Below are 13,376 nucleotides of genomic sequence, written 5' to 3'. Positions count from 1 at the left end.
GTAAAGGACTAGTTTTCAGACGGAAAAAACATCACCCACCCGGCCACGCCCCCTCATCGAAGGTGAGGAGCATCGCAATGGCTTCCAACATCCTTGGTTTTCTTCTCATGTCCGCAGGATTATTCACGACTACATTAGGTAAATGTATAAGGAAACGTTTTAAACTTGCTTTTCGAGTGAATCAAGTCTTTGAACCACGAATACACGACGGATGTCATGGTTGTTTGGAAGTACTGCGCACGTATTCAAGATATTTTCTAATTATTCCGGTATTCCTCTCTTTTATGTTGCACGTGTTTCTAGTTTGTTAATTATTTGTCATATTTTTCTAAACACCGTTTTTGGGCGTTTTGCACGCCAGCGAAAGCGTTTCTTTTTCCACGTGGGGACGAAGTACATATTAGTTTTGAAAATGTCCCTGTTGTTATAAAGATATTAAAATGATCAAATTGTTTCTGGTGCTTAAACTGTAAAATGAACATGAACGCTCCAAAGCAAAGATGTTCGATCCTTGAAGTTGAAAAAAGGAAGTGTTAATATTAGTCGAATCTTTTTAATGAATCAATCGAACCGATTCGTTTTATCTCTTGTACTGTCTATGGGTTTTATTAGTGTGACCGATTCGTCCTTCAACGTACCAGTTCTTTTACAGATTCTCATTTGGAAACGGCACACTCATGAACGAATACCAGTATTGAATTTTAGTGTTGTTTAATGTAAATGCCAATCTTTTTTTACATGTCTTTTTTTTTCACACATTTGTTGTTTTTATCATTAAAATGCGATTAAATATTGCTTATTTTATAATTATTAGTTAGGGTGTTTCTAGTGTCTCTGAAACACTTGAACAGTGATGCTTTACTCCAAACTTCCAAACAAGTGATTCAAAACACAAGTGAAAGAACTGAATTACTTTTAAAATGGCTCACATTTCCTCTGTTTTATTTGTTTAGGCTATGAGACATGCGGCATGTATAAGAGAGACTCGGTAGTCTGTGATTTTTGGAGATCTGAGTTCTGCTGTGGGACCTGTGATGAAAGCTACTGCTGCTCTGATCCACAAAAAAAATTGACTATTAGAGCACAAACTCACTGTCATTTGTAAGGAATTGCTTTTTTCTTTCTTAATATAAATCAGAGTTAAATGTTTAATATTTCTCCCTCACCAGATGTTACCAACTTATTCTGATATTTTTGTTATAGTTTATATTATTTTTCTAACTAGATTGTAAAAATCATGCACAACCGATCTTCGGTTTATTATTTAATTTAGTTTTTAAATACCAAATACAAAAAATAAATATGATATTCCATAGGGAAACCTGTTATTTATATGAACATTTGGTCACACTTTATTTTATGGTCCTATTCCCGCTATTCACAAACCATTAACTATGATTTTGCCTCAATAAACTCCCAATTTGCTGCTTATTAATAATTAGTAATACAGTTATTAAGTTTGGGTTTGGGGTAGGATTAGGAATGTAAAATATGGTCATGCATAATATGTGCTTTAGAAGTACTAATAAACAACCTATATGTTTATAATAGACATGCTAATAACCAACTAGGTAATAGTGAGAATTTGGCCACTAAAATAAAGTGTTACCGAACATTTTTATTTAATTTTTGGTATGGGCAAGTATATTTAAACATAATAGAGCAACACTTAAAAGTTTTGGACAAAGCTGCCATTATTCTGTGAGATTTGGAGAACAGGAACCCTAGAGGAAATACCTTCCTGCCATCATTTCCCTCTTCAGTCCCTAGACGATAAAGGATTTTTCTAGTGAATGTGTCAAATTCAATTACAACTATAGCTCTGTTTACTCATAAGTGGATGGCTGTTATATTATTATTTCCATTTGTAACCTATTATTTTGCTTCTTCTCCATTATCTGTCCAAAAGCAAAGACATCAGCCATTTGCCTAAACGTTCTCCTCAAAGCGACGCTGTTTCTATCGCTGCTGGTGCCTCCATAATAGGGCTTGTAGTCATCATGATTTTGTTCCTCATCTGCTGGGTTTGTCCACGCTGCTATCTCTATAAGAGGTTCAGAAATCCTAGCCGTAAGTCAATGTTTGCACGTCAAATTGGCCGAATGTTTTTATAACGTCATTTCAGCATCGTTCCACCTTTGATTCTTCACACAGCTGTTATTACGACTGCTACGGTCGTCGCGACACAATACCTTCCCCAGCCTTCAGCCGTCATTCAGGGCAGTCAGTACCTTCCCTGCCAGGCTTTGCCGAATAACCCACCTTATGGAGGCCAACCGATTCCAGCTGGACCACCACCCTCATATCAGGAGACTGGTAAGTTAAGTAAGCAAACGAGACGCCCAAGACTATTTGAGCCAAGATGGCGAACCATCAAAATCATGGCTGTCTTTGGTTTGCCAGTAGGTCCAGGGTATACTTTTCCATTCCATGATGGAGGACAGGCCACGCATCTTCTACAGTCATCGCTGCCCACAGACTACACCTCACCTCAACCAGCGTACAACCCTGCTTACACCGGTTCAGTCGCCAAGACCAGTAGCTAAATCCAGCTACTGTGGACACCATATTGTTCACCATAGTGTTTACACTTGCTTTGAACACTTGAATTTGTTTCTTTCTCTCTACTCTAACCAAAGATATTTCCATCGTAGTTATTGTGGCTCCTAGATCAGTACAGATATTTTGCGATTGTAAATGTACTACTTTGTTAACTTGTCTATCGATTCAACTTAAGCCAATCAAACTAAGCAAGAGTCAAGCTGACTATCAGAGTTGAAAAATAAATGATGCATCTGGTTTACAGAAGTGTGTCTGTGTGCATTTATAGAGTTGTGTATGTAAAATCAATATGATTCACACGTTACAGTGGTGGGTTTTGGTTTTGTTGAGAGTTTCTTGCATATAAGGGGAACTACAGCCAGTTATCAAGAAATACCAGGAAATACGCCAAAGGCACAATCAACGAGCTATTGAAGTGGACTTCTGCTCTTTCATACAGTTATATTCGTGGTGACAGTAGGTAAGTGTCTACATTTTTTGTTTAATCAAACTGGTAAACCACAGTAAAGAGAGTTTTCGGTATGATATTAAGATTTTGACTATAAATACAGAAGGCACTGTCATAGCCACACAAATAATAGATTACCAAATGTTATAATCCAAAATTTGTGAATTCAAGTGATGCTGCCCTCCAGGCCAAAATCAGTGACTTCATTTTATAATGCCTATGGGCTAGCTCCAGAAATTGGACATTTAGAAGATTGAAACCAGTGTCCTCTTCACCAGCTTGATTTTAATTTTTTATCTTTACAGTAAATCTCTTGTGTGTAAACCCCATGGTTAGTCTGACTGCTAGTAAGGAAAGTTAGATGTTCTTCATATTTAGCGTCTGTTACCATTACACATGCAGACTGCTGGAATACAAAATCATTGTTTTAGGTCGAGCTTGATTTGTGAAAACTTTCACAATCGCGTTTTCTCACGTGTCTGTTTTTTTTGCTCTTTCCCCATTTTCCTGCTTGACAAGTGTCATAATGGTGGTGTTTCCAAGCCATTAGCTAAATCATCTTATATATGGCTCTAATAGACTATTGTGATGTGTAATCTTTCACAAAATAATGGTTGTTGTACCCTTCCTTGAGTTCTTTAATGTTCTGATTTGAAGGTTTCACCGTATATTTCTTATCAGATAACCCTTTCCTGAGCCCTTTATTTGACAATTATGATTCAGACAAATTTCACAGTGTAATTTTGGTCAGTTAACCTTTCCCTGTGTCAGTATCACTATACTGATTTGTGAAAACGCTCACAGTTCAGTTATGGTCAATTAACCCTTCTCTGAGTTATGTAGGACTACATCACTATTATATCTAATTTAGCATACGAAAAAAAAAATACTCATGAAAATAATTTCCAAGCTTTAACATCTACTCTAAATGGTTATGTTCGATTGCTAAATTAATCTTTTGAACTGGTTAACAAATGTTATCTGAATGATTTGTTCATAAATCTGACTCGAGAACCATTTCAAAAACATAAGGTTCAAGACTTTTAGTTCTATTCAATGTATAGGCTAAAGATTTTTATATTCTTTGTAAGAACCAATAGCAAATCTCACTGGCTGTAACTCTTGCTGTAATCCTAACCATTTGTATTTAATTAACAGAATAATAAAATAACAATGCAACAAATTCTGACATTTTATTCTGATGTACTAACACTTTCAGTGGACAAACTGGTCCAATCCTTAGCTTGTCATTTATTATACAAAAGTAGAAACACTCAATTTCTAATGTTTCTTATGTTTATTTCCCCTAGTCTGTCCAGAAACAAAACCTTAAAATATTCAAGTCATTCTCCCCATCATGGAAGGCTCATTTGTTGTGCCCATGATCGTGTTTTTCGCAATGGCTGTTTCTATGTTCATCATCTTCTACTGCCTGGCCAAAAGACATGCACAGTGTAAGTGTCAAAATGTGTGTAAAAAGAGCTGCATGTGGGTTTTGTACATATTTAATGCTGTCAAATAATCTTTTGTAGATGTGCAGTCAAATACTACAGTCACGACTACACATCACCCACAATACTCATATCAACAGCCTTTGGCTAATCACATACAGCCAGCGTATGGGGCACATCCCATTCTGACTGGACCATATCAGCAAACTTATGTCCCGGGACCACCACCCACATATCAGGAGGCGGGTAAGATCGGCAAACATCTACCTGAAAGCTTACACCAACAATAAACATACAGCCACATTTGTTTTGTTTTTAGTTTTATTTTATTTTATTTTTGTGTTAAACGATAGGTAAAATAATGTGGAGGCTATTCATTTATTTGCTTTTATATCTGCCTATTTTAATGGTTTTGGGAAGCATAAAGTCTAACCCATTTTACAAGACCAAATGTTGAACTTTACTGTTTTAAGTGTGTAACAAAAAGTTCAACAAATTTGTTATACTTGTAATTCTTAAGACCCGCCTTTGCCTGTGTGCTCCGGCTCCAACAAGCAAGACAGCAACTAGCAGTCAGTTAAAATGCAGAGAGTAGAAACAGAGAGCCAAAGATGGTGGAAGCACTACTTTTTTTCTGTTTAGTGCGAAAACAGACACAGAACTGTTTGTTCACATGCCAAGAATAAACTCTTGTGTAACTACAGTGTGAGGTTTTGAGAACAGGATTGTGGTGACAGTAGGCGAGGAGAATGACTTTGCAATGGCGCGATTGACTCAGACACTGAAAACAAGAAACTTTACATTTGAAAATTGAAAGGACAAAAGATCAATCCTATCTTTCATTACCAAACAGCCAAAATTTTCTTTGCTGGTTTTTGTTTTCCAGCAGGTCTGTTTCCTGCTCCCTTCAGCCAGGCTGCATATGACGGTGGTCAGATCATGTACCCTCCACAAGCACCGGTTCAACCAGCGCTTCCCACAAACTACACTTCGACTCATGTGGAATCGCCAAAGACCAGTTAGCCACGCCCCCAAAATGGCCTGCTATCAATGCTGGATCACAGAGAATTGTTAGTTTCCACACTGCTTTGCCATTGGGTATTGTGCATCTACTACAGACGCTCATAAGACTGTTCTTTTTTTTTTACGCTCGTAAAAGTTCTACTGTCATTCATGTATTTGTCATGGCACTTGTATACTTTTGTTGGTCTGAAAAAAAAGTCTCTTAATGGTATGTTTGTTTGTTGTTGTCTCATACTATTTAGATACGCTGTTGTTTGTAAATGCTACTGCTTCTGTTAGTTTTTATATATGGTTTTAATCTGATTAAAGCTTTAAAACAGCACAGCACAGCAACCATACACGCGTCCATGTATAACGCTTCTCATTGCTATGTGGAAATAAGTGTAATAATGGAACAGTTTGTTGGAGCTGATCTGACGATTTGAATGAGAGAGGGAGAAAGAGAGAGAGAGAGAGATGCAGAGCTATTGAAGCAGTTGAGGAACAGTATTAGGAACTGCTGCTTTAGAAAATTGGTTTTGAAACTTGTGAATCCATTCGAATTGTTAGAAGACAGAATCGCAATTTATATATGAACAGATTTTTATGTGCACACTTAGTTTTCTCTTCCTCTTCTCTAAAGCAGCACAACATGGCATCGCCCCCTTTGTTGCATCTTCCCAGGGGCAGGGTTTATCTGGATTCGTGACAAAACAAAGACAATATCTCCATTTGCATTGAACTTTCAATGCTGCAACTTTGCAGTTATTGTTTATTCTCAAACAGCAACATTGCACACTAACATTAAAAAAGTGAAATTGTAATCAACCACCCCTTTAATACTAGTTTTACTTCCGATTGCTAGTTTTACCCCTTTCTCATTGCTAGTTTTATTTTATCTTAATACTGCTTTGGACACCATAGATCATGACATACTGAAATCATTACAAAACTATACAGGTATTCAAGGGCAGCCTTTAAGATGGTTTAGATCCAACCTGTCCGATTACAAACACATTGTTTATTTAAACAATCATCTCATTTATCACCAGTAAAATATGGAGTGCCACAAGGATCTGTCCTAAGTCCTCTGCAATTCTCAATATACATCTTGCCCCTTGGTAATATTATTAGAAAATATGGGATTAGTTTCCACTGTTATCTCAACGAGACCTGATGAAACTTCTAAATCTAAGCTAACAGAGTGTGTTAAACGCACTTCTAGGTGGTTGTCCTGCATCTCAATAAATAAGCTACAGGTAGTCCAGAATGCAGCAGCTAGAGTCTTTACCAGGTCAAAAATATATGATCATATAACCCCAATTTTACAGTCTCTGCACTGGCTACATATTAAGTTCAGTATCAGTACCTAATTAGTCTTCTACAATGCTACAATCCATCACACTCCCTAAGGTCACAAAACTCTGGAATTTTGGTAATACCTAGGATAGCAAAGTCCACTAAAAGAGGTAGAGCTTTTACGCATTTGGCTCCCAAACTCTGGAATAGTCTTCCAGCTTATCAGGATCAACTAAAGACTACATTTTCAAAAGTATGTGAAATATTTACACCTCGTGGCATAGAATCTTTAAAATATGTCCAAGAGATCTACACATCAGCCCGTTATTGTGGTGACATTTTCACGCCCCAAAACGTGACACAAAACAAAATGTACTGTGATTGGTTGTTTGACATGTCAGTCAAACAGCCTCATGGGTGATCCTTGGCCAATGAAAGCTGCCATCAATTCCAGACCTTTAGTACCTTTATACCTGAAGGTGTAGCAATGCGAGACTAATATGTTATCAAGGATAATGGCGTTCCAGATTTTCTCAAACAGTGCAGGCTATCATCATTGTTCATCATCTGCCGGGTCCATAACCCACCTTGTGGAGGCCAACCAATGTCAACTGGATCACCACCCTCATATCAGGGAGCTGGTAAGATCTGAAAACTAGATCACCAAGACTATTTGAGCCAAGATGGCGAAACATCAAAATGATCGCCATCTTTGGTTTTCCAGTAAGTCCAGGGTATACTTTTCCCATCCATGATGGTGGTCAGGCCACATATCCTCTATAGCAGGGCAGCCCAAATTGGTCCTGCAGAGTTTAGCGCCAACCCCAAATGGACACACCTGAACAAACTAATCAAGCTCTTACTAGGCATACTAGAAACAGTAGTGTTGAGGCAAGTTTGAGCTAAACTCTGCCAGACACCGGCCCTCCAGGATTGAGTTTTGGAACCCCTGCTCTAGAGTCATCGCTGCCCACAGACTACACCTCACCTCAACCAGCGTACAACCTTTCTTACACCAGTTCAGTCGTCAAGACCAGTAGCTAAATCCAAACTGTTGCATTCTGGAGTGTTATATATTTCTCCTCTGCTGTTGTTGAAATTAAATGAAAATGTTGTCATTAAACACTTACCCCCATGTCGTTCCAAACCAATTAAAACTTTGTTAATCTTTGGTACACAATTTAAGATATTTTGGATGAAAAACGGGAGACTGCCATGAAAGTTAAGTCCTGAAAAGTATGAAAACGCATAGTCAGTGATGGCAATGAACAATGATGGCAGATAAACTATTCTGATGATGTCTTTCATACTTTTCTGAACCCTGACAGTGTAATTCACTTGGGACAGTCTCAAGCCTCTCAGTTTTCATCCAAAATATCTTAAATTTTGATCTGAGAATGAACAAAGCTTTTATGGGTTTGGAACGAGATGGGGGAAAAAAAATACGGTAAGTGATTAATGACAAAATTTTCATTTTGGGGTTGAGTATCCTTTTAGTATTGCCATATTTATGATCTCTTGTTCACCATTAAGTTTACACTTGCTTTAAACACTTGAATTTGTGTCTTTGCCTCTCTATTTGAACCAAAAATGCATCCATTGTCTTTTTATTTTGGATCCTAGATTGGTAGAGATTTTTTGCAACTGTAAATTTGTTACCTTGTGAAATGTGTCTATCAATTCATTTCATGCCAATCAAATGTAGCAAGAGTCAAGATTACTAAAAGAGTTCAGAATTGAAGAACAAATTGTTTGTATCTAGTTTTCAGAAGTGTGTTTGGTCTCAGAAATGTTCTGTCTGTGAGTATTTATATGACTCTGTATTTAAAATCAATATGCTTCAAATGTTACACTGGTGGGTTTTGGTTTTGTTGAAAGTTTCTTGCATGGGAGGGGCACTATTGCCACTTATCAGGATTGTTTAGATACAACAGCAAGAAAAACATGGTTTAATTGGTCCTGCAGTCTCCGGAAATACACCATTAGGACGAAACAAGCGACTGAGGAGGATGAGTAGCTCTATGTCTACAACAATACGGTTCTTCTGAACTTTTATTTGTGGTGAAAGTAGGTAAGTGTCTAATTGTTTGTTTCATGAAAGACTGTAAGAAAAATCTGTAGATAATGTAAAAAGGTACTGGTAATTTGTTTCGGATGTTTTAAAAGCTCTATTTGTCACATTATTTCTTATATACACAAGTACTGCATGGCTGTTTAAAACCCCTTAACTGCCACTCACAGTTTTGAACATAGACTTTATAGTGCACGTTCCAAACTTACATTTTTATAATTCATGAATGAAAACATTTTGTAACATGATATTGATGTACCATTTACATGGTAATTCAATGTCTGATTTTAAAATGGGTTTTAAAGGATGAATTTTTAGATTTTAAGTTTTCAGTTGATATATAATGTCTGATGATTTCTAAAATGTGATAGAGAAAAAGGCAATGAGTAAGTCTTTTTTTTAAACAAAGATCAAAACACCAGTTATAATTTAGATTTTTGAGGGTGCACTCTTGTCATAAATTAATCTATTACTTTTCCTACATAATTTTTAACAAAAAACATTGGTAAAATATATATTTTAGAGTCTTAGACCTTTCCATATATAGTTTGTAAAGATTAGATTAGATTTCACTGTAATATAGTGAAGTAAATGTAGGCATCCCGTATACGGGACGGGGTGACAGTTAAAGGGTTAAATTCCTAAAAACCTTATTTATTGCATGCAAAAACGTAGAAATTATAAAGACATGAAGTGTGAACTTTAACATCTACTGCTCGGCTATGTTCTATTCCTGAATGAATCTTTCCAGTCAGATCTTTTCAATGAATCAGTCGAACTATCTGACAAAACTGAGCTGAATGATTTGATCATAAATTCAACTGATTGATGATAGCACACTAGGCCTATATCTGCAAGATGTCTGTTAAAGATCACTTAATCTGGAAGCATCTGATGTGTCAGTTTTGCTAACATTCTAAATCATAAACATCTTAAAGACATTTTCGAAATTTCTATTTGATTGGAAACGTCCTATTGATGTATTGGATACAGCGCTTAGCTTGTTATTCAAAGACTGATGTTATTCAACAGCTGAAACATGCAATTTCTAAAGTTTCTAATGTTTATTTCCCCTGATCTTTCCAGAAGCAAAAACCTATTTGAATAAATATTCAAGTCATACATCCAATGGAAGACATTGTGCCCCCATTAGTGTTTTTCGCAGTGGCCGTTTCTGTGTTGATCATCTTCTACTGCGTGGCCAAAAGATTAATAAGACATGCGCAGCGTAAGTGTCAAAATGTGTGTAAAAAGAGCTGCATGTGGGTTTTGTACATATTTAATGCTGTCAAATAATCTTTTGTAGATGTGCAGTCAAATACTACAGTCACGACTACACATCACCCACAATACTCATATCAACAGCCTTTGGCTAATAACCTACAGCCAGCGTATGGGGCACATCCCATTCTGACTGGACCATATCAGCAAACTTATGTCCCGGGACCACCACCCACATATCAGGAGGCGGGTAAGATCGGCAAACATCTACCTGAAAACATTACAACAATCATAATAAACATGCAGGCACTGAGTTTTATTTTTGTGTTAAACGATAGGTAAAATAATGTGGGGGCTGTTAATTTATTTGCTTTTATATCTGCCTATTTTAATGGTTTTGGGAAGCATAAAGTCTAACGCATTTTACAAGACCAAATGTTGTTGAACTTTATTGATTTAAGTCTGTAACAAAACATATTCAACAAATTTGCTATACTTGTAATTATTAAACTAGCAGCCAATTAAAATGCGAGTGGAAGCAGAGAGACAAAGATGGTGGAAGCACAAAAAACCTGAACTACTTTTTTTTCTGTTTTGTGGGGGGAAAAAAAGTGCAGAACTGTTTGTTCATGTGCCAAGAATAAACTCTTGTGTAACTACAGTGTGAGGTTTTGAGAACAGGATTGTGGTGACAGTAGGCGAGGAGAATGACTTTGCAATGGTGCGATTGACTCAGACACTGAAAACAAGAAACTTTACATTTGAATAATGAAGGGAAACCAGCCAAAATTTTCTTTGCTGGTTTTTGTTTTCCAGCAGGTCTGTTTCCTGCTCCCTTCAGCCAGGCTGCATATGACGGTGGTCAGATCATGTACCCTCCACAAGCACCGGTTCAACCAGCGCTTCCCACAAACTACACTTCGACTCAAGCCCCACAGAACCCTGATTATGTGGAATCACCAAAGACCAGTTAGCCACGCCCCCAAAATGGGCTGCTATCAATGCTGGATCACAGAGAATTGTTAGTTTCCACACTGCTTTGCTTTTGTGAATTGTGCATCTACTACAGACGCTCGTAAGACTGTGTTGAGAGTAAAAGTATTACTGTCATTCATGTACATTTGCCATTTCTAAGTTAATACTTGCTTTCTGAACTTGTTTTCTATTTACTCCAATGACCCGCTGTTTGTTTGTTTCTCTTCATTTTAACCTAATATGTGAGTGTAATTTGTTTAAAGGTCAATAAATGGCATCTTAAACAAAACAAAAAAATTTAAGGTCAAAAGTTGATGAATCATTTCTACGAAATCATGTGAAAACAGTCCTTTGTACACTTTTATTGTGGTTTTGTGGTCAAGCAAATCAACCAGTCACTGAGCCGACTTCAGACTTATGGTGAATAAATAGCAGAAATCTTAAACTCTTCTCTATTTGCACCATCTTACTGGAAAGAGACGTTTTTTTATTGTACATTTTGGACATATACTCTCATAAATAAATGTTCTTCATTGGTATAAATGGTTCCACGAAGAACCTTTGACATATATGGAACCTTTGCATTGCATGAAAGGGGGATCTTTTTTTGGTGGGGTCAATTATTATTTTTATTTTTTTGCATAGAACGGGTCATATTCACAGGTCACTTCCTGAATCTTCCAAAATTACAATTTTCATAATTCGGTTAATGATTGATTTTGACTTAACATCTATGATCTACTGAGGCACTGCACAATTCAGTGATTTCTATTTAAATCTTTTCTTTTTATCTTAATCTAATTGTTGATGTAAATCTTTAAATCGAAACCCTATCTTTTCTAACAATTGTTAGCTGAGGTTCACTTTTCTTGCACCACCCACCATTTCCTACAGAGCGAGGCTGTGGTATTTTTCTCTGTTGTGGTATTTTTCTCTGAAAAGCAGTTTGCAGAATGCATCCCCAGATTGATTCGCGTTACTCTTTGTTAAACTGTCACTTTGTTATTTAAACAGGAAAGACGCTTACCTTTTCCCCAAAGTTGAAAGATTTAGGGGTGCAATGCAAAGGGAATATAAGGAGACATTTACAAGCACAATTATTTAATTTATCAGAACACATAAAGTACTCAAGGTATTAATATTTTTGCTTCAGACTCTGTTTAATAGGCTAATTATTTAATTATGTAGCTATAGTTCTGTTAGACTTAAGTACATTAAGTATTCGACGTATAAAAGTTTCACAACAGCTGTTGAAGCTTTTACAAATTTAGTTAGTAAAACAAATAGTGTTGTCCTTAAATTGAAACAAATAGACTAAAATATATGGTAAGATCATGATAAAAGCATGGACGTAGTGTTCGGGGGAACCTAATGGACCGGATGACTGATTGCCTGTGCTGGATTACCTCCACCCCCCAATTTCCATTCCCTTGTAGCAAAGTCGTGTGTTTATGGTGTATTGATTATGTGCTTTTGTTGCTGAGGTGTTTTTCCTGTTCTCACCATGTGCTCCCAAAGGAGTATAGTCGGGTTGTTGTTGTTTTTCTCCTCACTTGTTATGTAATGGTGTATTTATTCCTCAATTCCCTGTCTTCCTCTCCTGTCTACCCCCTTGTCATATTTTATGTATGTTGTGTATATGTATGTATGGACAGGTTGATGGCTAATTTAGCTGGTTCTTGTGACTAGTGACAAAAGGGCTACTACTACTACTAAAGCAACCTTAGTTGAAGCATTAGGGGAAACCACTGTCATTCGCAGTTCCTTTTCAGATTGTATTGTGTATTTTCAGCTGACGTTGTTGGAGATGCAGCCTATTTAACGGCTATAAATGTTGTAAATATTTAACCGGTGTTATATATGTTTATATCTGGGAAAAATGTGAATTTTCCTTTCCTTTTATGTCAAGCTCATCAAAGTCGTCTAAAATTGCTTAAGAGTTTGGTGCTCTTGCAGCACTTGAATGTGTTAGAAGCCCCCTACTGGTGAAATAAAGACACAATCTCTAGTGTTTATTCTGTTACTAATCATCTAATTGTAATAGAGTATGTTACAGATTTTAGTCTTTTTATTTACATATTTAAATATAAAAAATGCTTTTTAATCTTATTTTCATAGTAGAGACAGATTCTTTTTATTGTTTTGAATATGATGTTAAGCATGTTTTAAATACAATCCCAGTAATCATACAGTAATTTGATAAACGGCATGCTTACTGTATTAATTTACCATAGTATTTGGCACCAGCCCTTACAAAAGCTAACCATGGTTTTATCGTAAGTGTGGTAACAATGGTTTTTTTGGGGGGCGTACTGACCGCAATTTGTATAACCACAGTTATGCTACA

General features: G+C 36.6%; 2 protein-coding genes across 8 annotated transcripts; both read left to right on the top strand.

Moving 5' to 3' along the window:
* The first annotated feature begins 19 nt into the window (after positions 1-19).
* LOC127987972 (protein shisa-5) lies at positions 20-2,808 on the top strand. The gene is made up of 5 exons (XM_052590437.1): positions 20-138; positions 954-1,101; positions 1,910-2,070; positions 2,155-2,316; positions 2,404-2,808. Exons 1-5 carry the CDS (start codon positions 78-80, stop codon positions 2,544-2,546), a joined length of 675 nt encoding a protein of 224 aa, XP_052446397.1. The 5' UTR covers positions 20-77; the 3' UTR covers positions 2,547-2,808.
* A 72-nt stretch (positions 2,809-2,880) lies between these two features.
* LOC127987974 (protein shisa-5) lies at positions 2,881-11,405 on the top strand. 7 transcript variants are annotated; one of them, XM_052590439.1, is made up of 5 exons: positions 2,881-3,022; positions 4,321-4,409; positions 9,998-10,061; positions 10,140-10,304; positions 10,874-11,405. In XM_052590439.1, the coding sequence occupies exons 2-5, from the start codon at positions 4,368-4,370 to the stop codon at positions 11,026-11,028; spliced, it is 426 nt and encodes a 141-aa protein (XP_052446399.1). In that variant the 5' UTR covers positions 2,881-3,022; positions 4,321-4,367; the 3' UTR covers positions 11,029-11,405. The 7 variants fall into 7 exon arrangements, with proteins under 7 accessions (XP_052446399.1, XP_052446398.1, XP_052446403.1 ...); XM_052590438.1 differs by having other exon boundaries at positions 2,883-3,022; positions 10,871-11,395; XM_052590443.1 differs by lacking the exons at positions 9,998-10,061; positions 10,140-10,304 and adding an exon at positions 4,543-4,707 and having other exon boundaries at positions 2,894-3,022; positions 4,321-4,464; positions 10,874-11,043.
* The last annotated feature ends 1,971 nt before the right edge of the window (positions 11,406-13,376 follow it).

The sequence above is a fragment of the Carassius gibelio genome, chromosome B22 (assembly GCF_023724105.1).
Source record: "Carassius gibelio isolate Cgi1373 ecotype wild population from Czech Republic chromosome B22, carGib1.2-hapl.c, whole genome shotgun sequence".
Lineage (NCBI taxonomy): Eukaryota > Metazoa > Chordata > Actinopteri > Cypriniformes > Cyprinidae > Carassius > Carassius gibelio.
Note: the sequence above shows the minus strand (reverse complement) of the source record. Positions and strands in the feature narration are given on the sequence as shown.